Raw genomic sequence first — 24,141 nt, 5'->3', positions numbered from 1 at the left:
ATGATCGGAAATAGAAAAAATGCATGGAACAAATTATAATTGATAATAGATGCTGCATACATAGCGCTAGCGGGCAGAGTGGATTAGAAGACGAGCAGAACTTTGTCATCCTCTTCTCATGATTCTGTCGAACGAAGCTTACTTTGTGCAGGTGAAATCCTGATAATTCGAATATGGCTTAATTCGAACATACCGCTTAATTTGGGGCCGTCCGTAAATATCGAACTTTTTTCACCAAATTTTAGGGTGCGTTCTTAAATCCTCTCGGAAAAGTTGGAGACTCTCCGAAAAGTTCGAGAGCTGTTCTTATATCCTCTCCGAATTTTAGGAGGCTCTCCAAAGCTCTCCAAGCTCTCCAAGCTTCAGAGGTGGTTGAAACTTGGAGATTCCCGCGGTTTGGGATCAGCGCATGCGAACTAGGCTAAAAGCCACGTGTTGATCATGAGTGTACGCATTTCCCTTTTCGCATACGCACAGCGCATACTATATTCGTGGCACTCAAGATCGCGGCCCCTTTGGCGCTTCATTTTGCTTGACATCTGCAAAATATCTCCGAATTCTTCGAGACCCGTTCTTGAAGAATCCCAGTTTCTTCGACTTCTCTTTTCTTCTTCTCCTAGAAGCTAGAGAATTTAAGAACGCACCCTTAGTTTGTAGGCCACCCTTTCTTTTTTCGTTGTTTAACGTCCGCGCCCGCGTACCTTTTTGCCTCTGACCGGAAAAAAAAACAAGAAAGTAGTAGTACCAATAATATGCGAAGTTGTAAATACATGATTGTGTAGTTTCACAGTGTGCCGATCATGACCTTAAACTTATAATCTTGCCTCCCGGGCATGCCTTTGTCTTGTGTTCTTCTTCTTTTTTTGTTGGCTTTTAAATATCGTACGGTGTGTGTCCTAGTAAAATTCCAGATGTAATGAATTCATGACATGCTAACTCCATGCTATGTACCTGTTTTGTTGGATTCATCAGGCATGTGCTCCAATGTACCATCAAAGAGTGTTGTTCTATGCCTGCAAGTGCCGCTAGACCCAGAAATATTGTATATCACATGCTTTACTGGTCAAAATGTTTGATTGGGGTTTCCAGTTTTTGGAATGGGCTTTTGTTTTTTTTCCGCCCTCCCGCGTACCTTTTCGCGAAAAAAAGGACGTTAAACAATGAATTAACAAAGGGTGGCCTTACGTAGACCCAACCCCTCCCTCCCTCCCCCTCAGAACGTAAAAATTGTTACAATTTTTACCAATTATACAACAAAAGTCGCAAGTGTGTTGTTGTTGAAATTTTATTTTGTATCGCAGACCAAACGGGCAATGGTGCCCTATATTATGATGGCGATAAAGTAATGGCCGAGAGCCAAGGATACAACAAGCAAGCCTCCACGAAAGAGAGAAAAACACAGAAAACACAGACTGCAAATACTCAAAAAGAAAAAAGAGAAAGGGTAAAAAAGAAAAAGAAAGAAGAAGAAAGCACAGTTGAGTCACAGTTGAGTCACGACTCCAAGTCCAAGCCTAGATGCTGGCTAACCATAAAAATAAACCTTTAAAAGTCTCTTGAATGATCTATGGCAGGCGAGGGACTTGAACTCTTGGGGCAGGGCGTTCCATAATTTAACAGCAGAAACGAGCGGCCGACAGTCACCAGAGACTCGCCTGGTGGCAGGGACAACATACGCATTTGGATCGTTGATCCGAGTGACGCCTTCAGTCTGGCGACGTAGGCGCTTGGACAGGAGATTACTAATTCTGGCGGTGTGGATACGAAGCATGAGGAGGCGGAGTTTACATGCAGTGGGCGTTTTGGATGATGGGGATGAGGCCTAGACGGGTGTAGATGGGATCTGTGTGGGAGGGGAATGGCTGGTTGGCAACGCAGCGGATACATCGCTTGTCGAGGACCGAAAGCTGATGCCCTTGGTGCGCAGAGAGAACCGAGAAGAAGGCATTAGATCCATACAACATGTCCGGTAGTATTAACGATCTGTAAAATAGCAGGGCTTGTTGCTCAGTTAAGCAGGAGCGAATGGCTCGCAGCGCCGTCAGTTTCTGGGAGGTCTTCCGTGTAATAGTTGCAACTTGAGTCTCCCACCGAAGCTGGGTGTCGAGATGTAGACCTAGATATCGAGCATTTGTGGTCTGAGCTAGGGGATTTCCATTGCATTCTATGTTAAGTAACAAGGGCTGCCTGCGAGACGCATGAAGGGCTAGAACGTGGGTTTTGGAGGGATTTAGTATTAAGCCTCTTTCTTCCAGAAAATTGGCCAGGTTGGAGACTGAACGGGAGAGGATTAAATTCAAGAATTCGACGGATTGACTGATAGCGTCTAGCAGGATATCATCAGCAAACAGCTGTGAGTGGGCTGGAGCTGTGATCTGTTCTATTTCCATTGTGTAGATGGAGAACAAAAGAGGACCCAGCACACTTCCCTGAGGAACACCACACTCACAGGGAGAGAGGGCGGACGACTGGCCATTGCTCAGGACGACTCGCTGACGGCGGTCAGTTAGGTAGCTCATGAACCAACTGAGAGCCGTTGAGGTAATACCAAGCTGAAATAGATCTGTAACCAAAATTTGGTGTTTGACCTTATCGAAGGCCTTGCTCATATCGACAAGTACAAGACCTGTATGGCGCTGCTGATCCGCTGCCTCCAAGTATCTGTCTACAGCCAATGTCAGGGCATCTTCTGTGGAGTGAAGTGGGCGATATGCGAACTGGTTTGCGGGGAACAAGGAATTTCCGGAGAGGAACTTACAGAGTCTCGTGTGGACTACCCGTTCTAGGACTTTGGAAACTATTGGTAATAACGATATTGGTCTATAGTTCTTAGCGACAGCTTTGTCGCCTGACTTGAAGAGGGGACGAACATCCGCAATCTTCAGAGATGCAGGAACAACACCAGAAGCCAGAGATGCATTGATTAGTATGGTGAGGGACGGTGCAAGGACAGGAGAACAGTGTTTGAGGATTGCAGCTGGAACCTGGTCGCTGCCTGCAGCTTTGCGCACGTCGATGTTGGAGAGCAGCTTAGCGATCTCTTGCACACTTGCTGGAGCAAATTCTTCGAGGCATTCCTTCTTCGTGGGACCCAATGGGGCTGAGAGACGTAGTGGTCTAGTTGGGTCTGACACAACACCGCTGAATTGGTCACTGAGCTGTGAGACACTGACGGCTGGTGGAACTGAGGACTTATTACGACCGCTGAGGTAGTTGATGGTCTGCCAGGTTTTTCGTGCGTTGGCCTGACTAGCAGCAAGAAGGTCCCTAAAGTAGATGGCTCGGAGATGTCGTGACATACGCTTGGCTTCGTCTCGGGCAGAAGTGAAGACATTGCGTAGTGCCGGGTCTGCAGGTGATGCTTTCCACCGTCGATGGGCCGCGTCACGTCGCTGGACTAGGTCATGTAGAGCTGGCGTCTTCCAGGGGAAGGATTTCCGGGTAGGAGCTCTTGGGCGGTGTAGACGGATAGGAGCATGAGTGTTCAAGGCCGCGACAAGTTTCTCCAGCCACATATCCCACATTTCATCTTCTGTCCGCGCAAAGCAGAAGTTCTCTAGATCGCTATTTAGAAGGTGGTGTGCAAATTGACCCATATCAATTCTTGCAATGTTACGGCCACGTCGCACGGTCGGTGTGCAGGACGTTGTGAGTCGCAAATCAAGTGCCAGAGCGAAGTGGTCACTGATTGTACAAGGTACTACGACACAAGAGTTCACATGATCGTCTCCGACCAGAGCGTGATCCAGGGTTGTTTGGCTGCCTTGGGGTCCAATTCTGGTAGGACTGTCCACTTGGTTCTTGATGTCGAAAGAATTACACAGGTGCAGCAAGCTGTTTAGCTGGGGGCTGTCGCGGGAGCTTACATCGACATTGAAGTCTCCAACAAGGACCAGAGGTGATGTGGGAAGTGTGGAGATGACAGTGTCTAGTGCATTCGTCAAGTCTTGCCAGAATTGCACAGGAGTGCCTGGAGGACGGTACACACCACCAAGGAGAACCTTGGAACGCTGCCCACTGACCTCTAACATGAGCATTTCCACCTGGGTGTCAGCCTTCACAATTCGGGCTCGGAGATGATCTCTTACATATGCTGCTAAGCCTCCGCCATGAGTTGGCCTGTCGCGTCTGACCAGGGTGTAATTCTGTATGCGTAGGATGTCATCGGAAACGGAGGTTGTTAAGAAAGTCTCTGCCAGCATCATTATATCAACTTTATGGGAAAGAATATAATCTTCAATGTCATGCTTTTTATTGAGAAGATGGCAAACATTTAGGAATCCTATTTTGAGGTTACTTTTAATTAATTCATGCTGTAGGGGATTTACAGTGGGGGTCACTGCTCCTATGGCCATGTACATATATCGAACTTTTCTGAAACGAAATTGGTCAACCCCCTCCCACCCCATAACGAAATTATTTCGTTTCGTGAAAAAAGTTCGATAATTATGGACGACCCCTTATTATTAGAAGTTTTTCCAGGACCGATTTCTGTCAATACGATTCTCACATAAAAAAATTCTGATACCGGTAATTCGAACCTCGAACCGGACATGTTCGGTTAATTAGAAGTTCCACTGATTCCACTTACACTAAACATGATGTGTGGGATTTGTGCTGATAATTCGAAGTTAGCAAAGTGTAATTCGAAGTTCACTGTACACTGACTGTACTGGTCAGTTGAGTTTGCACGAGCAGGCTGTGCCGGTCAGTTCAGTATCCGTGAAATCTGTGTTTAAGGTCCATAGCGCAACTATGCGTGACCATGAGAGCATTATTGTGTTGTGGGTTCATGTTGGAGAATATCCGGATACTTATTATTAGAAGTTTTTTCCTGGCATTTCGAGGTTCGACTTATCAGGATTCCACCTGTAGTACATGTACAGTGCTGGCAACTGAAATCCGACCCCCTTGCCGGCGCGGCGCGCCGCCAAGGGGGTCGGATTTCAGCTGCCAGCACTGTACTGTAGTAGATCTACTCTACACTACACTTGTAGATCTACTCTACTAGTATGTGACTTGGCGGGGCATGGCATGGCAAGCCTGCTATGCTGAATGCCAGCTAGCTAGCCTGCTGAATCATCAGAATGCCTAATCCGTGCACACGATACATGCATGCAGTGCATTCCTCAAGCGCGTCCTAGACATCCTATATCCTGTCATGACCGGTGTATGTTTACGGCCATATCCGGATCTACCGCGCTTGAAAACATGATGAAGACAGATCGACGATCACAGAGTCGCTTGCTTTTTGTGTTTCTGTGGAGCAGTTTGCCTTCGATGCCATCTAACGTTACTCGTTAGTAACAAAACAGAACACACGCAGCGCTCGCACACGTGTTTGCGGACGGATGTTTGCGTGCAGAGCGCAGGCAGTTTGCCGTGGATTGGTTGGGAGGCGTTTCATTTGTCATCAACAAGGCGTTTGAAACATCGCTTGCTTCCACCATTAGGCACAACTACGTTACTTGCGAGCCCCAGCCAGCGTTACAAACTGTCTCCCTGTGTGCCTGGTCCTGTTTTGCCTGGTCCTGTTTTCCCCAGCCCGGAGCTGCACGACAGGTGCTAGGTAGCCGTGAGCAGTAGGGAAGGCCGTGGACGTGGTGGTGGTGGCGCGGCTGCGACGCAGCATGCCGAGTATAGATAGCGACTCGTCAAGCCCGGATGGCGATTCTTCCGGCAGTTGTAGCTCCGGCACACAGTTGGACTTGGAAATGGACGTCCACCCACAGAGTCGGCTGGTCTTCAATCAATGCCGAGGTGATTTCCTGCTCGGCCTTGAGCTGCTGTCGTTGCGTCGAGCGGTGAACGAGAGCATTTTCTCCACACTGCTCCTGGATATGAGCTTGGATGCGTTCACGCTGGATTTGCTATGCGAAGGTCTACTCTTTGCACTGGAACGCACGGACATTCTTGACGAGGAAGACGACGCTTCCCTGGTGTGCTTCAAGTCGTCCAGTCGCACGGTGTTTGGCGCTCAAGCGGGCACTTCGCTGACGGACGGACGGCGCTTGGCGTTGCTTGATCGGCTAGCAGGCCTACCGGACCTGTACCAGTCCTGGCAGGGGGAGCAGCGGAGCGATGACATCATCGGCTTGGCGCTGACGTCGGGCCTGGAAGAGGTGATCGTCCACGGCACGCGCTTCAACTTCGTCTTGCTGGTGTGCGGCAGTTCAGACAGCGGCGTGGACTGCACAGCGGTGGCGGACGATGCCATGCAGAAGATACGTCAGGTCGAGAAGCACGGTTTGCACACTCGTGTCTACTGTGTCGGCATTGGTGAGGGCTACGACCGCGAGCTGCTGCAGTCATTGGCCGACCGTAGCCATGGTAACTTTGCCCACGCCGTGGACGGGTATGACGCAGTGCACCACATCCAGAGCATGCTAGCGCAGTTCTCCACCCTGGTCGCCACGGATACGACACTGACGCTGACGTCGACCAAGGTCAACGGCCGACCGATCATCCGGTCCATGTGTGACGTGGCCAACGATGGTCATGTGACCGGCGGCCAGCAGCATTGTCATGGCAACGTCGGGGGAGAGGGCAAGTTCACGGTGTTTTTTGGCGACGTGTTCACCGAGGAGTCCTATCAGCGCATTGTGCGCGTCGAGCTTGACTTGACGGCCATCGCTAGCGAGCACACTGCACTGCCGATTGCATCCGGCACTGTGCAGTACAGCACTGCCAACGGCAGCTATGAGATCAGCTACAGCACGGTGCTTGAGCTGTGCGTTCTCTCACCGGCGCTGTCGCACCGAGCCGTCGCTCTGGCCATGCCCATACCGTACCTGCTACCACGCCCGATTGGCATACCGGACGAGGGCGACACAATGATGACGCCGTTCATACAGCGCCATCTCGCCTCAGAGGTGTGCGGACGCGTGCTCGTACAAATCCACGAGATGGAAGGCAACGCGAGCGACAGTGACATTGACCCCGAACAGCGCAATCGCTGCTGGGCGATCTCTAGTGAGTGTCTTCAATTAATTCGAGCCCTGGAGCGATGGAATCTCATCAACCTTCCGCCAAAGCAAGCCGAGAAGCTGAAGATGCTCACCAGGCGTCTCAAAGACGAGTTTGAGGCCGAAGAACCGACAGCACTGGAAGCCGAAGACAACACCGGAGACGTCAGTGGGAAATCCCCAGAACTGGAAGTTGAGCAGGACAGCAGTGCTGGTGGAGGAGGAACGAGTGCAGTCAATGCCGCTACTGGTAAATGCTATGATGTCTTGCTGTGTGTCATTGTGTGTGTGTGCGTGCGTGCGTGCATGCGTGTGTGTGTGTGTGTGTGTGTGTGTGTGTGTGTGTGTGTGTGTGTGTGTGTGTGTGTGTTTATGTGTGTGTTTGCATGCTTGTATTTCACTCGACTCATCAGTTAGAGTTGCAGGGTATGGCAGTACATGTAGTAGGTGTGTGACTGTGAGTTTCTTACTCCTCCGCTGGGCCACACACACTACTCTCGGGCACCGAAGGCCGGAGGGTCGAAACAAACAAACAGACTAGAATTTCACCAAGCACAGCATACCGATATACACACGGCGACTCAGTCGCAGATAGACCGCTGCAGTACCGCAGACGGTGGTTGTGTGATGTTTGCTTAGTGCGTGAAACTCGGAGTAACAACACATTTTTCATCCTCGTATTCTTGTTAGACCGCAGTACATGAAAAATGAGAACGACCTATGCTTCCCTTCTGACACCCCACCCCCTTTCTTCGGCACCCAGCACTACTGCAGTGCGCCTGTCGCTATCCATGCGTGGGGAGATGTAGTCAATGTATGCCTATGGCAATAGTACACCACCCCTAGCTGTCCTTATCCCGTCGTGCGAATTCGCAATAACCTTTCCCTGGGGACTTGGAAAGCGTATGTAGCTATGGCAACCTTGCTCTAGTATGTAGCTATGGCAACCTTGCTCTAGTATGTAGCTATGACAACCTTGCTCTAGTATGTAGCTATGGCAACCTTCGTTTCACTTGCGTGAAGAGCACATGAAAACCAGAGTGTGCAGCCCGGGGCTTTTTCTACTATGGGTGTCTGTCACGGCGGAATTCCGTGATTACATCATATTTGGTGCAGATCTGAGGCGCGAAGTGGCATAGTGCGTACAACTGAGCTGCAGTTGCGCAGCAGGAGATCTACTTGAATCCTTCTTGTATGCACTATTATTAATATTATTATTATTCCCGTAGCTATGCAGAAGACGTTACTTTAGCGCCAGGGTCCACACAGCTATTTGGTATTTGTGTGTTTGTTTGTTTGTGTCACGCCTGGCGCTATCCCGTATCTGTCCCGTACCGTACCGTACCATCAAACACAGCTGGCCACATACAGCTGGCCGCAATATTCAAATAGGGCTTTCAAACGCAAGATCATAACGTGAAGCAACTTGGAAGAATGAGTATGAATGCGAAGTGTATGGGGGAATGCATGTAGGGTGATAGTGCGGGTTCGAATCCCAGGTTATACCTAAAAAAATAGGAAAATTGAAAAATTTATACCATCCTTATGCTTTTTTTGCCTAGGTCATCAAGGCGGTAGACGGTGTCGTATTATCCTCGACCGTACCTGTCCCGTACTTGTCCTGTACCGTACCATCAAAGACGGCTGGCCACAATGCATATTCAAATAGGGCTTTCAAATGCAAGATCATAACGTGAAGCAACTTGGAAGATTAGTATGTATGCGAAGTGTATCGGGGGATCCATGAAGGGCGATAGTGCGGGTTCGAATCCCAGGTTATGTCTTAAAAAAAGGAGAAATTTATAAGAATTTATAACATCTCTATGCTTTTTTTGTCTAGGTCATCAAGGCAAAAAAGCATAGCGTAGGGCCCTGAGCTTCCAAGCTCTCTCGTTATAAGCACTATCGCGATGAAAGCGGGGATGCCTACTTCACTTGTGCCATCCAGGATGATGATAAAGAGAAAGACAAACAGAAAGCTCAGAATCTTGAGGAACAATGCTGTAGAGCACAATAGCTGTGATCAAGAGTACATAAACCAGAGTGTGCAACTGTGCATATCAGATCTGAAACAGCGCAGTTCGTGCACTACGTCACCCTGATGAGGTCAGCCAAGCCGCGACTTGCGTACAGCTCAAATTTTCATGTTTCATAGCCCGGAAATCAGCCAAATCTGCTTGATTTTAGACGTCCTGTTTCAGGATTTCGGTGTTTTGTGTGACTGTGTACGCTGCCACATCCACCGACAAGTAAAGTCACCAGGCTATCCGTATCAAAAAACCGAAATCAGGACAAACTCAGTGAACTGCACCACCGCGACTGGTTACGCAACTTTTCACCGTGCCTGTGGCCTACCATGCCGTCAGAAATGACGTAGTGCATGAATTACACTCCCACAGGAACCATCCCGAGTTGCACACTCTGGCTTATGTACTCTTGCTGTGATCAATAGGATGCGCTGCACTACATCAGTAAAATGATGTAATCACAGAATTTTGCCGTGATAGCAACCCATCAGAGCTGCACACTCTGGGCTTCATGTACTCTTGCTTGCATTAACTTCTGGTGTGTACGTTGTGTATGCTATACTATAGAAAGTGATGGCAAGTCTGAAGACATCATGCCCGCCGAGGCACCGGCAGGGACGGCTCCGGACAGCGGTCGACGCCGATCCAGTGGACTTCATATGAGTGCCCGTCGCCAGTCCAGTTACCAGTCGTCAGGGAAACGAGACCGCGCCAAGGAGCTCTATGCTCAGACGCTGCGCTTCACCACAGCCAAGGCGGCGGGAGAGAAACTGGCCACAACGCCGGAAGGAGTCGAAGGCGAGGAAATGACACCACACGATGATACCACGCGGCTGGGACACAGCAGCAGTGCTTCTAAACCGGACAACACCGCAGCAAGCAGTGGTGATGGGGACGAAAGCAACCCGCCCGCTACTTCTAAAGGTGGAGACTCGTCAGTCACTGACGCAGGCGGAGAGCAGCACGTACACGGTCGGCTGCGTAACCTTGCCGACGACGGCGAGATGAGTGAGAGCATCCAGGCCATCGAGAAACGGCTTGCCGAGTCGTCGGGCCAGCGCAAGCGTACACGCGGCACCGTGCGTATCGGCGACGACTCCGAGCTGGGGAAACGACTCAAGCAGCGCGAGCAGAAGCGGCAGGAACTGCTCACCAAATACGGAAAAGACTGGGCGGACAAATACTAGGCAAATGTCACGATTCAATAAATTACTGGGTTTACGGGTAATTTACTGGGTTTACGGGTAATTTTTCCAGTCACTATACAAACAGTAAGTCGCTTACGGCATTCAGAGATATGCCTGCTAACTGCTGGAACTAGTTGCTATAGCGATACAATACACAGACAAGCTGTACCCAAAGAACTTGCCAAATATGGAGAAGACTGGTCGGACAAATGTTAATCGCATGGCACGACGTAGTACTGGATTGTGTAAATTTCCCAATCGTGCTACAGGCAGTAAGTAGTACTTCGAAGTACTTGGTGCTTAGCATACGTCATAAGAGTCTTCCGGCTCGGGAGAGTGCTCAATGTTCATGCGAACAGTGCTGAGATATGCCTGCTACAACTGGTCGCAATGCAATATACGGTCAATCTGTACCCGAAGAACTGGTATTTCCTGATCATTGGTTCTATGAACTGTATATATCCTAGTAGCAAGCATGTTTGTGCTTGCTACACTCTCTTGCACATGCACAGTGCCAACAGCAACAACAATCATGGGAGCGGAGTATGCATGTTGTACAGGCTCTCTCACTCTCTCTCTCTCATCTCTCTCTCTCTCTCTCTCTCTCTCTCTCTCTCTCTCTCTCTCTCTCTCTCTCTCTCTCTCCCTCTCTCTCTCTCTCTCTCTCTCTCTCTCTCTCTCTCTCTCTCTCTCTCTCTCTCTCTCTCTCTCTCTCTCTCTCTCTCTCTCTCTCTCTCTCTCTCTCTCTTTCTCTCTCTCTCTCTCTCTCTCTCTCTCTCTCTCTCTCTCTCTCTCTCTCTCTCTCTCCCTCTCTCTCTGCCATGCCACGCTAACGTCTGTGTAATGTAACGCTAGCGTCTGTGTCGTGCCACACTAGCGTCTGTATCGTGCCATGCGAGCGTCTGTGTCATGCCACGCTAGCATCTGTGTCATGCCACGCTAGTGTCTGTGTGTATTGCCATGCTAGCGAAACCTTTGTGACTGTGTTCTGTGCTACGTCACGTGCAATCCTATGTGAAACCGAGGCTGTATCGAGTACAATTTTGCATGTGCCATGTGTGTGCAGTAGTAATCGTGTAAATCGTCCCGGGCGATCAGAATTCACCCCTAACTGCGTATTCTCTGTGCCGGCCTTGTTGTTCCCGCATAGCAATACTGATTGCAGATCACCTGACCACAGTTGCCCTTGGCATACCGGTATACTACGGTGGCCATCTTTGTTGTCATGGCAATGCTGACTGTTTGTCTTGTGAGCACCGTGACTCGGCTATGACCTATGTGCTGTCTGAGTCATATCCATAGTACGATGGTAATGCGTGTAGATAGCCGCTGAAATTTGAGATTACTGCTGGCCCACTTCAGTTGAACACCACGTTGTAGGAGTAACTGGAGTATGAATGTTGTTGTTTAAATACATATCATGCCGGCAATGCTATTATTGCTGTAGGTTTGCGTGCATGTGCGCAGGTTTAGCAAGCAGCATCTTTTTTGATATTGATCAAGCCTCTCGTGCCGACGTAGGCCTCTCCGCTTTACATGCAGTGCAGTTCTGGTCACAGTCATTGGTCATGAGAGTGATCGTATCATTTCATTATACACTCGCGTTGATCGTGTTGATGTGACTAGTGTATGTGCTTTATGTCCTGCTATGATACCACTCAGTTGAAGTATGTCACTGTGTGTGTGTGTGTGTGTGTGTGTGTGTGTGTGTGTGTGTGTGTGTGTGTGTGTGTGTGTGTGTGTGTACGTCTGTGCATAATTACGTGTCACGCGGCATACATGCAAATGATCGGTTTGAAGAGCGATGCAAGCGTACTGTTATCATCACAGGGTTCTAGCCAGGGCAAAATAGTGTGTGTGGGGGGGGGGGGGGGCATGGGGAGCAGTTACTGTAAAATACAATTTTTTGTTTACGAAATCTTTCGTTAGATCACTCCACCAGGAGGTTCGTTACGTACTAAATTTTGCTTTTGGTCGAGATCTAGTCTGTCACCCCGGGATGTTCAGAAAAAAATTAGTTTGGTACGAACTGTAGTTATTTCGTGCCCCCTAACGAAAGTTAATTCCAAACGAAGCGGAGGAGTTTCGTGAAGCACATGCAAAACAGCACAGTGCCGTCTTCATTGCAAGGAGCATTGCAAGGAGCGTGATATCTAAAAAAACATTTGGAAATGGCTAGTATTGCCATGCACAAAATACTAGAAAAATGGCAGGTGGATAGTCGTCAACGGGAGATTATAATTTTTACTGTAAGAGTCAACAAACCAGTGATGAACTGTGAACGTACATTTATAATATAATGACTTTGCACAATATGCTATTGATATCCACATAATCATAACTTTACTTATGGATTTAACTCGGATGCTGAGCCAATAAATATAATTAGGAAATAATTAAAGAAATGTGTGAGAGCTAAGTCTCAAGTCGTTGAATGTCTCAGCAGCATGTCAGTTTTGTGCTCTGTTATCGCACTTTCTGACTGCTTATTACCTTGCTACAGTCGTGGATAGGTGCTTCATAACTCGATTCCATGTGTGTTGTTTCATTGCTGGACGGTTCACAATGATCTTACTGGACAGTGTGCACACAGCCCAGCCGAGGCTGAGAATGCGGGCTGCAGGCTAGAATGGCTACTCCGCCTGCTTATCAGAGTGTACGATATAAACAGCTGAAGCGGACGAAGCAGTGGCCTCTGGGACCTGGCTAGTGGGTTTCGGCCGGTCACTGAAAAACATAGCGAGCACGCTACTAGATAACAAAATAGAATCTGCCAGGGTAGGAGTGGACTTCTAGAAATATATAGAATAGGATAATTTTATGAAGTTAGGAGCATAGGATAATTTTTAGTACAAAAAGAAAATATACCTTCTCTGAGTTCAACCAGGGTGTAGTGGTACAATGGACCTGATCTAGGGAATTTGTTTCATGGCTAGATCGCCACATTCATGTGTTACTAGCATGATAAGATCGCAACACTCCATCCTGGAACTGAGCGTTTGAATACTCTGGTATGGTCAAGATGCCAAACGTTGACGCTGCACTGGGCGTAACGGCCTATAAAGTATAATGTGAATAACACACACGGCGTACGGTTCTTATATTGGTACTATGTGTGTGTGTGTGTGTGTGTGTGTGTGTGTGTGTGTGTGTGTGTGTGTGTGTGTGTGTGTGTGTGTGTTCATCAGCCCTGCAAGCTGTTGAATGGCGCAATCCCCGCACAAGTTGCTATGTCCAACATAGCTTGTTCGCTATCATCACTTCAGCGAAGTATGCGTGTGTTCTCCACGTGACGTCATCGTCGTGTCATCGTGGGCGGAAGAGATGCTGCGCATAGGCTGAGTCGCGTCCAACACACGCCACCCCGGGCCCGGCGCGCTGGTACTGCATGTCGTGCAGCCATTGCCACGAGCAGTTCAGAATGGATCCACCACCACCGCCACCGCTGCCGCTGCCGGTCGCTTGGCCGGGCACGACAAGGGGCCACTCGGAGCCTAGTTCCGACTCGGTGATCATCTCGCCGTCCGTGCACTTCTCGTCCATCTCCGGCAGCTGCTCGGGCAAGTCACCCAGCACCTCCACCGAGCTCAAGTAGTTGGTGCCGTCGTGGCCGCCAATGGCGAACACGAAACCCGAGTAGGCAACGATGGACACGCCACCGCGGGGGACGGACAGCGGCGCTATGGTAGTCCAGGTGTCGCTGCGCGGCTGGTAGACTTCCACGGTGGCCAGCGGGTACTCTTCTTCAAAACCGCCTGCGACAATGATCTTGCCTACAGACAATAAACACGATAGCCACAGAGAAATAACGCTATCCAAAGCTATCAAAATAATGAGCTTTGGGCTGTCAGCTCAATGAGGGCAAACCAAATAGACGTAGATTCGTTGGTAAATTGCTTTCAGAATGCCCGTAAAAGAGGCGCTGCGCTTACGATCATACCCAAAGGCAATGTTCTTGGAAACGGTCTATTGCTGCTAAAGGGTACCCGATAACCCGCCCGTTAAGCCAGGTACCCGGTTGCTTCGTTCGTTTCACCCCTATAATGATAATCGTCCTTTTTTCCCTAAGGTGGGGTATGTTACTGGACAATACTGTCTGCAACTTAGAATACAATCAGTCGTGTGCCCGAGACATCAACGGCTCTAAAACGCGGTACGGCCACAGGTGATCTTCATTACGCTCTGCTTAGCAACACCGGCTTTGCTATTGATTTCAAGACAATTGAGAAGAAATGAGATAACGCCATGTCAACAGTAAAGTACAGTCAACTTTGTGTATATCGACACTCGGCGGGGCATCAGAAAAGTGTCCTTATTCGCGAAGTGTCCTTATACCCGAAGTCTCATTATATGTATACAGGTAGTATGGACTTTGCTCTGGGCATGGAAATTCTGTCGTTATTCGCGAATTGTCGTTATATCCGCAGTCGTTATTAGCCAAGTTGACTGTAGAGGAGACGGCTCGATACCGGGACGTTTTGACAGCCAAATTTGTATAGACCCAAACCGATCATCAGCGTTGATTTTTCACTCGAAATATGTTTGTGGAAGGAAACTGGCATGTTGAAGTTTGCTCTGGGGCCAGAGTCAATCGAACTGAGCCACTCCTTTGTGTTGACCCATTGCCTCCAAGTTGCCCAATTTTTCGCTTCAAAAAAGTTCAAATCAGGGGTGGCTCAAAACCGGACACGTTTTAGAGTGCACGTCAAATTCACTCTGGGTCTGAAATTAGGTAATTGCTATCGCTCCACGACGGCCAGTATAGAGTAACAATAAGCCTTGTGTGTGCTTCCATTAGTTTTGATTGGTATGCGGTGCTTTATTGGCGAGAGGCGAGCCGCTGTTTACCTGCGACAAGAAGTTGATTTTTCGAAAGTCGTAAAACTCAAGTCGCAGTGCGAAGCAACACGTCAAAAACTCACCTGCTTGATATGGCGCTTCTGGTCATCGCAGAGCCATGAAATTTTGGCTCGGAGTATAACACATAGTAGTCTCACTGTGGCATATGTTTTCTAATCAAAATACCAAGAGAGAAAGTGAATATTGAGTCCGTTCCGGTTTGCAACCGGTGTCCTATTTGAAACCGTCCCCTCTACTAGAGGAGGTGGGGCGTCAACACTTCCACGAGCATTGCAGATTTTGTTCAGAACGCAACATATTACCCCATGCAGGGGTGTTGGGGACTTGGGGGAACTGTAGAGCCCTAACCAATGCATTTTTTAAACTTTTTTTAGGGTGCATGCCTTCATGGGGTACTCTAATTTCACAAGTTTTCGGTGTACTTTTATTTTCGGTACTTTCGGTGCGTCTGTTTCATACCTAAAATTTCAATACACCGAACAAACACTAACACACATAATCCAATAGGGAAATGCTTCTCTGTACCGAAAATTTCTGTTCACCTAACCTAGCCTTTTGCCCTCATACCGAAAATATTGAGCACCGACAATTTCTGGAATTAGAGTAGCTGGGCAATAACTGGTACGGTATATTATACTGTAGTGTAGTGACCGTAGCACTTGTTGTGGCCCTTAACACCATGTCTCGTGTTCTTATGCAGTCATGCACATGTAGGCTTGTTCTATTCATGTTACCGTGACATAGATGTTGGTTGCCTCGCTGCTCGCTCTCCTCTCTTCTCTCACCCAAGCCATTCCAGGGCAAGACCGGCGGAAGCAGTTCTTGATTGGTCCCGCCGTACCCTAGCCTTTCATATACAGTTTGTGTGGACGGTATGGACAAAGTATATATCCTTGATATGGAGGGTATACACATGACCTCCTAAGCGGTGAGCACATGTTGGTGGCCAAACAGTTGGTCCAGCCATAGGCCTGACCAACCGGACCGGTTCTGCTGGGCCTGCAGCATAAGCGAAGCTGTGGAGTCAGCATACTGCTGTTACACTTCAATGCGGAAAGTTGCGCCGGAAACGCTTATATCAAAAGTTGAATTATTTGAAACTAATAGCCCCATGGCTGGTGCTGAGTGCTCTTACCCTCCACCGTTGCCATGCCAAAGCCAGCGCGGTAGTCACTCATGGCTGAGCGCGGTCGCCAGGAATCGTTCAGCATGTCGTACGCCTCCAGCGATCGCGTGGAGGACGCCGCACCGGAGTTGCCGCCGGCCACGTACAGCGTGTTGTTGAGGACGGCCGCTCCACAGCCGCCGCGCGACTGCAGCATGGGCGCCACCGTGTGCCACTTGTTCTGCGCTATGTTGTACCGCTCCACGGCCGCTAGGGCGCCACTGCTGTTGATGCCACCTGCATAGCATTGTAAACACACAGTGGGTGGCATGCAAACACCAGGATGACTGTTGAAGGTATTCATAGCTGCTGCTGCTGCTGCTTGCAAAGTGTTCAGTTCTAGTTAATTTTAATTAAAACTACTGAGTGAAGTATTTTGACAAACGTGGTGTTAATTTTAAGTTAAGTCTGGGCAATATAAACTCCACTACGACCACCACCGCCGTCGCCACCACACACGCACATGTGCATACACACACACACACACACACACACACACACACACACACACACACACACACACACACACACACACACACACACACACACACATACACACACACACACACATGTGCCTACACACACACACACACACACACACACACACACACACACACGCACATGTGCATACACACACACCATGTACCATACACACACACACACACACACACACACACACACACACACACACACGCACATGTGCATACACGCAAACACACACACACACACACACACACACACACACACACACGCACACACACACACACACACACACACACACACACACACACACACACACACACACACACACACACATGAAAACTATCAACAACAGTGTAACACACACAACATTGGCATGGCACTCACCTATAACATACAGCGGACCGTTCGGCCCGGCTGACACCAGCGCGTGGCCACGACGCGCCACATTGATTGGCTGCAACATCGACCACTTGTCCTTCTTGGGGTCGTAGACTTCGACAGAGGTGAGGTGCTCAGCACCATCATGTCCGCCGACGGCATAGAGCAGACCGGGACCTGCCGTACAGAGAGCTACGTGTCTTCTGGCCGTGCACATACTGCTCACCTCTTTCCACGCATCCTTGCGGAAGTCGTACCGCTCCATGTTTTTCCAGGGCAGGAGAGCCGAAACTTGGCGATCACCACCACGACCACCCGCCGCGTAGATGCAGGGCATGTAGCATGCTCTCGGCCTGCTGGTCATCCAGTCGGCCGTCGTGCACGAATACGTCATCTCTACACCGCACCCCATATTGGCCGGGTATCCCACCGCTCGCATCAGGTGGTAGTCCTTGGCGGCAGTGAGTAACTGGCGGCATTTCGCACTGCGCATGATCAACTCTTCACTCTGCACGATGTCGACAAGGAAGCTAGGCTCGAGCAAGGGCCAGCGCAGCGCGCGGAGCAGTTGAGGTAGAGAGTCGTGCCGCGTGGAAGGTCGCGTTCCGTCTCCGCCATGCTCTGTTTGCTCGCACGGTGACGTCATTGCACTGTTACACAGTGACCATGGGGAGTGTGGTAGATACGATGGGGACTGTGGCGCGGCGGTGTGAGCTTGGTGTATGTCTTGCAGTGACAATGCACGGGTTGCTGTCGCCCTTGTTGTTGTTGTGGTGGTGGTGGTGGGTGTGGTGGTGGCTAGCTCAATGCGACGATTATCCCGTGTCGTCACGCTGGTGTCCACCACATTCTCACTATACTGGCACCATTGCATCATTACTGTGAATACATCTTCTTCACGATGCACACACAGCAGATCGCTTGAGAGCAAGCGGCACATTATGGACAGGGGCAGCTTCATGAAGTCCTCCGTTTTGGACACGTCCTCGAAATGCTCCAGGAAGTGCTGTTCGGCAGCGCGGCGTAAGACATCTGAACCATAACTATCCGCTAGCGATAGAAACACAGCACAGTTGCTGGTGTCTAGTATACGGCGTAGAAAGCCACCACAACCCTCCAAGACAGGTTGAACTTGCAGCATTGACGACGCATACATTAGATCCTCCACGTTGCTGCGCGTGATTTGTATCAGCCCAGTGTAGGCAAAGTCTATCAATGCTTTCACGCACTGGTCGCACACGTCGTGAAGCTCAACCGCTGGCGCTGTCGACTCCTGCATCTTGCTAGTGAACATGGCGCGAAAATAGGGTGAAGAGGCGGCCAGCACGACGCGATGACAAGGTACGCGTCTGGACGCGACTTGTATTTCCACGTCACACAGACTACCAGTGAAATACATTTCATGTAAATGTCGGAGGCTACTCTCGGCGTGCGCCTTCCAGCTCAGGTTCAACACTGGCTCGGGCTCTTCGCCGATATCAGTTGATTTCGTCGCAATCGGGATTATCCCTGGGTATTCTGCTTCAACTAGCCGATCAACAAGACCAGCGACATCTTCCATGATTCAGATTAAATCTTCAGCCTGAACGGAGCGCAAGGTTATCCCAATGCTCCAGCCAGGTTCTGTGCTCCACACACCGACGTTCAAGTGGACGGTTACGGGTATGCAAAGACAGTACTGGTTTCACAGCTAGAGCTACCTCTACCCTGGTCAACACCTCTGCCTCTTGTGCGGAAGGAAAGCGGAGTTGGCGATGATGGCCCCGCGACCGCCAGTCCAAACGCTCTTTTGCTTGCTCGATGCTAGCGACGATACCAGTCACCGCGGGTGATGATCTCCTGCGGCGCGTTACGGTCGGTGCCTAGTCCTTAGACCTTACTGCACTCAGCGCTTCGCTCGTTAGCGCATAGCGCGCTACGGGCGGTGAATATTGCACTTAGAAAATTCAGCAAAAACACGAAACTACAAAAGACTCGCACAAATCGACAGCAGCCGACAGGAATCTCTGTATGCTGCTGTGAGGCTAGGCTGTCAATCGAGCCAGAAACTGAGAAAACAGGAACACCACAACTGATTTTATGTACCAACGTTAGTACTATTTAATTGGTATTTCAGATTCAAATTGGGAGAGGACTTTAGCGGTCAGAACCCTCCTCTCTTCCTGAGCAATTACTAGTACACCTGTTAGTGTTACCTGTCTGCAGGTTATCTGATCTGATCGCTACTAAAGGGTCATGTGGTAAAGACAAGCGCATGTGCAAATCATGTTACAACGATCAACATCTGGATTCTCCAACGCAAGAGGATCCCTGGAGCTGTCCTGTAGTAGTACTGATACCACCGGTCTCTCTGTACTGAGTCTGTTGACAATGACAGTCTACACTGTACTTCAGAACTACACACTGTAACCAGTAACACAGACATGACAGGACACTGTATGTCATTTTGCGGGGTTTACCGTGGTACTCATGCCATGAGTCATGGTACTGGCACTGCAGAGTGCAGTAGACGAGTAGATCTACGCCGCGTGGCAACTGTGTCTGTGGTGAGTGCTCGAGCGTCACACACGTATCACTTACATGTATACAGCTGTAGAGAGTAGTACTTTTCGTAGAAAACTGGGTCTTTCGAGTTTTCCTTATACCGTAATAGTGGCCCCACAATCCCCCATGCTAGCTACATCCAACCAACCACCGTCTTCTGGAGACCGATGAGTTGTGATGATGGCGGTGCATACCGCGGAGGTTTGTATTATTATTATGCTCCAAGCAAGGTCACGGTCGGCAGTGCACTAGTGAAGCACACGCCTGGACAATGTGGACGCCATAATGCGAGCCGTTCTTCTAGTGTTGTGTAATACTAGTAATAGCCGATGGGTAGCACTTAACCAACTCCAGCTCTGTTGGCCTTGATGGTGCATGGCAGTAGCTCAGGTAGATTTGGGACCGGTCGAACTGCTGTACATGATTGTACAATGATGTAGGGCATCTCCATGATCGCCATTTCTGCCGACACAGACCCTTTTACAACTATTAAGTTACTTCGGCATGCGTTCAAGCGTTGCCTCGCGGAGCGGAGGCGTGTTATGTGTACTCACCAAGGTACACTGTCTGTAGCCAGCCTGTCGTTGGACATTCAACAGTCTGTGTCACAGACTGTGAGTGTGACAGTGTGTGAGTGTGAGTGTGTGGACAGCAGTAGACAGCCAGTGTAGCCTACTGCAGGACCAGTGGTGCTGTAGCTAGCCAGTCATCATCGTCTAGATCATAGACTAGACTATAGCATGTCCAATGACTACCGGTATGTGGTATCAACCAAGGATCGAGTTGTGAAACCTCGGCGGGTCTTGCGAAACGCTTGATCTACGACTCAGTACGAGTACAACGTACATGTACAAGCACAGTCCGCATAGCAAGAATTCATGACGCTGCCCACGGACATGAACATGGTTTGCAGGTTACAAGATTGTTTGGAGGTCTACTATTACTGAGTACTATGAAGTTGGTTGCTTCCCACACTGGAGCTCGCGCTTTCCCCGCCGATTTGACTTGACACTTGACTGACTCGCGGCTGCCATCCAGAGAACACGAGAAGTCCATCGAACCTTCGACTCCGCAGACCTGCAAGAAAGTACCACTCCCCGGCTCACCACATACATGTACATGTACATGTAGTGCTTCGGGGCATCTCTCATCAGTTGAGCTTGAGTAGGCCAAGGCACGCCACTTCCATGTACACAGTACAGTACACTACCGCGATGATTGTTGGTTGACAGCACGTAAGTCGTTACAGCGCAGAGGACCACCGTGTTCGGAAACAGTGTCCCTTACTACAACTATCCACGGCTGGTAGAGCCCCGGTCTTGCCACCATTTGAACTGTATGGGTGTTAGCCCTGGTTCTGTATGGGTGTTAGCCCTGGTTCCGACCCTACTGTATGGGTGTTAGCCCTGGTTCCGACCCTCGTTATACTAGGGAGTTGTTTGAGTCTTCTTGGGTTATTTTAGTTATTGTACTGTCAGTCGAGCTGAGAGAAGGACGCCACGGGCAGAAGTTGGAGAAATAGAGAAAAGAGTATAAAACAAAGGAAAGAACAACAGACTGGGATGAAGAGCCAAGGATAAATTTATAGAAAAGAAAAAAAGGACAAAGGAACCACAAGTTACACTATAATGTCCACTGACACCACCAGTTACTAAACAATCAGCTCATGGGATAACATTGCACGACACTGACCGACGGAACTGACGTTCTGCAACTAACTGGCTATCAACTCTAGCACGTCTTAGATGCGCACTCCAAGTCCAACAGCGTTCAAACTTGGAAGGTTCAAAGTTATGAAAACATAGGAGGGGAAGGTGAGCGCAACCAAGACAAGCACGAGCTGAAACTTGAAAGTCTCAGACTCTCAGCTGTGAAGGACGTAGGCGGATTATGTACATGTACATGTACAATGTACATGTATGTCGATGACGATATTGGCAAGACCATTGGACAATACGGTCAAACCACGATTCAAGGACCCAAAGCAACAAAGTAATTACGTTACATTCCACACAAGTTGTGTGGAATTGATCTCTAATTCTCCGTATCTTTGAGCCACACAAGTTGTGTGGAGTGTTGCTTTGTACCCTCCTGCCTAGGTGAACATTTGGAAACAATCGTTGTGCCTGTTGTAGCCGAGAACAGTTCGTGTGTTATGGGTTGGAGGTTTAGTGGAATTGAAAGATGACTCTGTGACAAGGCTACCATGGAGCTTGAAGCCTTCTAGTTCTCCGATACCGGCACGGTTATACATTACATGTACCGGTACATGTACAACACAATGATAACTTCGAAGCGTAGCGATGAACATGTTGCTTTGTTCGGAGCCACAAGAGCACATGACTGTTGCAGTGTTACTTGCATCGGGTCTCCAAATGTACGTTTTCAACTCCGTCAACGCAGGCGCATGAAAATGAAAAGCTGCATTATGGCGGGTCTGATCTACTCACCTCCCACCGCGGTACTGTTTGAGGAGCTGCATTTGCGCCTTGATCCTTGAAGGTTGGCCAATTGGTACAATAGAAAACTCATTAACGTTATAGAGATCTACCGTGAGTGAAGACCAATGAGTAGCTACATGTAGTTACGAGTACCTTTTGGTTGAATTATTTTAGAAGCCTTGACTGCCAATCTGGCACCTGCATGTGCATGTACATGTTCGTCTTCAAATACAGTCATGTCACATCAGTACATGCACAAGGCGTGCACTGTTGAGGGATAACGTTAAAGGGGAAGTATACCCTAAAATCAAATTTTCACCAGTTGTAGTCTTCTGGGTGCTGAGTCGAATGGTCTTGGTCCGAGGAAGCTGCGACGCTCCCTTCCTACTTGAATGCCAATCGAACTCGCGCACTTCCACCGAAACTGGGTGACTGCGCCCTACTAGATGGGGATTTGTATGCAAAATGTCACTAAAAGCGCCATTTCGTTCTTATAAAAGCACGGATGACCGCGATTGGCCCATATGTTGTAGTCTTTTGGACGCTGAGTCGACTGGTTTTGGTCCGAAAAGGCTGCGATGCAGCGTTCCTCCTTTATTCCCAATCGAACATGGTTGAACAAGCGGTCACGTGCTCCTGGGTGCCCAAATCACCTGGTCACCGCGCCAGCAGGCGACAACTTTCACACCAAGGTTCAACTCGAGTTCAACTCGAGTGACAGGACTGCACCCAAAAAAGGTCAAACAGGCTAGTAAGTTGTACCCTGCAGGCACGGTGACCAGCTGACTGGTGTACGCAGGAGCACGTGACCGCTTGTTCAACCATGTTCGATTGGGAATAAAGGAGGAACGCTGCATCGCAGCCTTTTCGAACCAAAACCAGTCGACTCAGCGTCCAAAAGACTACAACATATGGGCCAATCGCGGTCATCCGTGCTTTTATAAGAACGAAATGGCGCTTTTAGTGACATTTTGCATACAAATCCCCATCTAGTAGGGCGCAGTCACCCAGTTTCGGTGGAAGTGCGCGAGTTCGATTGGCATTCAAGTAGGAAGGGAGCGTCGCAGCTTCCTCGGACCAAGACCATTCGACTCAGCACCCAGAAGACTACAACTGGTGAAAATTTGATTTTAGGGTATACTTCCCCTTTAAGACAAAACCTTCACTTCATTGCAAGCAATGAGGCGAAAGTAGAGTCCTTGACGCCCACTGCCGGCATGCCTGGATCATGAACACGCCTGAAAAGTAGTACAATACGGATCGGCTATAGCGTTGGTGTTTGATTTTCGTGAAAATATCACTATAGGCGATATATTACTATAGGCGATATGCATACTTCGGTATGCCTGACAAATGCGTGTATGGTGTCATTCGAATCAGTGCAGCGTGCAGAAGCGTGCTGTGCATGTGACTGTACAATACGCGCCGGGCAGAGCTACTTCCTGTACTGCGGAAACAAAAACTTCGTGACTTTTTGACATGAGTTTTCAAGGAGTTGCTGTCCTCAACAAGTGTGTGTTTTTGGAAGAGAAACACTTCAACACATTCAATCGACATATGAACAATATCTACAGGATCGATTAGTGGGAGTAGAGTCTCAGTCTGGGTCACCATCGCTCAACTTATCACCGCTGAAACCGTTCCAAGTGGCAGGTCGATCGACGCGTGATGTCGTATGTCACGGAGAAGTTTCTCCGCGTCCCTGATCGTCTTCGCTGTTACCTGAATGCCTTCTCCAACATCTCGGCGGAGACCACGGTAGCGCTTCAGCGCTGGTACTCATTACCGCCTCCGATCTCGCTGGAGGATGCCCCGGAACAACAAGCACAGCCAATGCCAAACATTTCGAATTTCCTCCGAGGGATATCATAGTAGTACCAGCGCTTCCTGGCTGCCGCGATCAGATCTCGCCATGTACGATGTATAATAATTTATTATGATCATCACTATAGCCGATGAAAAATGTATGCAATAAGATCATTTTGACAAAAAAATCGTATCATTTATAATATAGCCGATACTATAGCCGATTATTACTATAGCCGATCCGATATGTATAGAAAGGGGTGGTTTACGAAAATGAATTTGAGA

At 49.1% G+C, this 24,141-nt stretch overlaps 3 protein-coding genes across 3 annotated transcripts; 1 reads left to right on the top strand and 2 right to left on the bottom strand.

Moving 5' to 3' along the window:
• Positions 1-2,236: 2,236 nt before the first annotated feature.
• Positions 2,237-4,205, bottom strand: LOC135819066 (uncharacterized). Its single transcript, XM_065332216.1, has 2 exons — positions 2,871-4,205; positions 2,237-2,275 (listed from the first exon to the last, which is right to left on the bottom strand). The coding sequence occupies exons 1-2, from the start codon at positions 4,203-4,205 to the stop codon at positions 2,237-2,239; spliced, it is 1,374 nt and encodes a 457-aa protein (XP_065188288.1).
• A 984-nt stretch (positions 4,206-5,189) lies between these two features.
• On the top strand, positions 5,190-11,840 carry LOC135819145 (uncharacterized). The gene is made up of 2 exons (XM_065332304.1): positions 5,190-7,215; positions 9,560-11,840. The coding sequence occupies exons 1-2, from the start codon at positions 5,631-5,633 to the stop codon at positions 10,177-10,179; spliced, it is 2,205 nt and encodes a 734-aa protein (XP_065188376.1). The 5' UTR covers positions 5,190-5,630; the 3' UTR covers positions 10,180-11,840.
• Positions 11,841-12,298: 458 nt separating this feature from the next.
• Positions 12,299-19,387, bottom strand: LOC135819144 (kelch-like protein 20). Its single transcript, XM_065332303.1, has 3 exons — positions 17,072-19,387; positions 16,175-16,441; positions 12,299-13,952 (listed from the first exon to the last, which is right to left on the bottom strand). Exons 1-3 carry the CDS (start codon positions 18,624-18,626, stop codon positions 13,486-13,488), a joined length of 2,289 nt encoding a protein of 762 aa, XP_065188375.1. The 5' UTR covers positions 18,627-19,387; the 3' UTR covers positions 12,299-13,485.
• Between the last annotated feature and the right edge of the window lie 4,754 nt (positions 19,388-24,141).

The sequence above is a fragment of the Sycon ciliatum genome, chromosome 6 (assembly GCF_964019385.1).
Source record: "Sycon ciliatum chromosome 6, ocSycCili1.1, whole genome shotgun sequence".
Taxonomy (NCBI): Eukaryota; Metazoa; Porifera; class Calcarea; order Leucosolenida; family Sycettidae; genus Sycon; species Sycon ciliatum.
This window is presented reverse-complemented; position numbering and strand designations above follow the sequence as displayed.

Bases quoted from the DNA above. Each gene is read 5' to 3' on its own strand.
- LOC135819145 (XM_065332304.1), top strand. From the start codon at position 5,631: ATGCCGAGTATAGATAGCGACTCGTCAAGCCCGGATGGCGATTCTTCC. The intron at 7,216-9,559 runs GTAAATGCTATG...GCTATACTATAG, and splicing joins TGCAGTCAATGCCGCTACTG to AAAGTGATGGCAAGTCTGAA.
- LOC135819144 (XM_065332303.1), bottom strand. From the start codon at position 18,626: ATGGAAGATGTCGCTGGTCTTGTTGATCGGCTAGTTGAAGCAGAATAC. The intron at 16,442-17,071 runs GTGAGTGCCATG...AATGCTATGCAG, and splicing joins CGGTCCGCTGTATGTTATAG to GTGGCATCAACAGCAGTGGC. The intron at 13,953-16,174 runs GTAAGAGCACTC...TATTGTCTGTAG, and splicing joins TGGCATGGCAACGGTGGAGG to GCAAGATCATTGTCGCAGGC.
- LOC135819066 (XM_065332216.1), bottom strand. From the start codon at position 4,205: ATGATGCTGGCAGAGACTTTCTTAACAACCTCCGTTTCCGATGACATC. The intron at 2,276-2,870 runs GTTCGTCCCCTC...TCTCCCGTTCAG, and splicing joins CATCTCTGAAGATTGCGGAT to TCTCCAACCTGGCCAATTTT.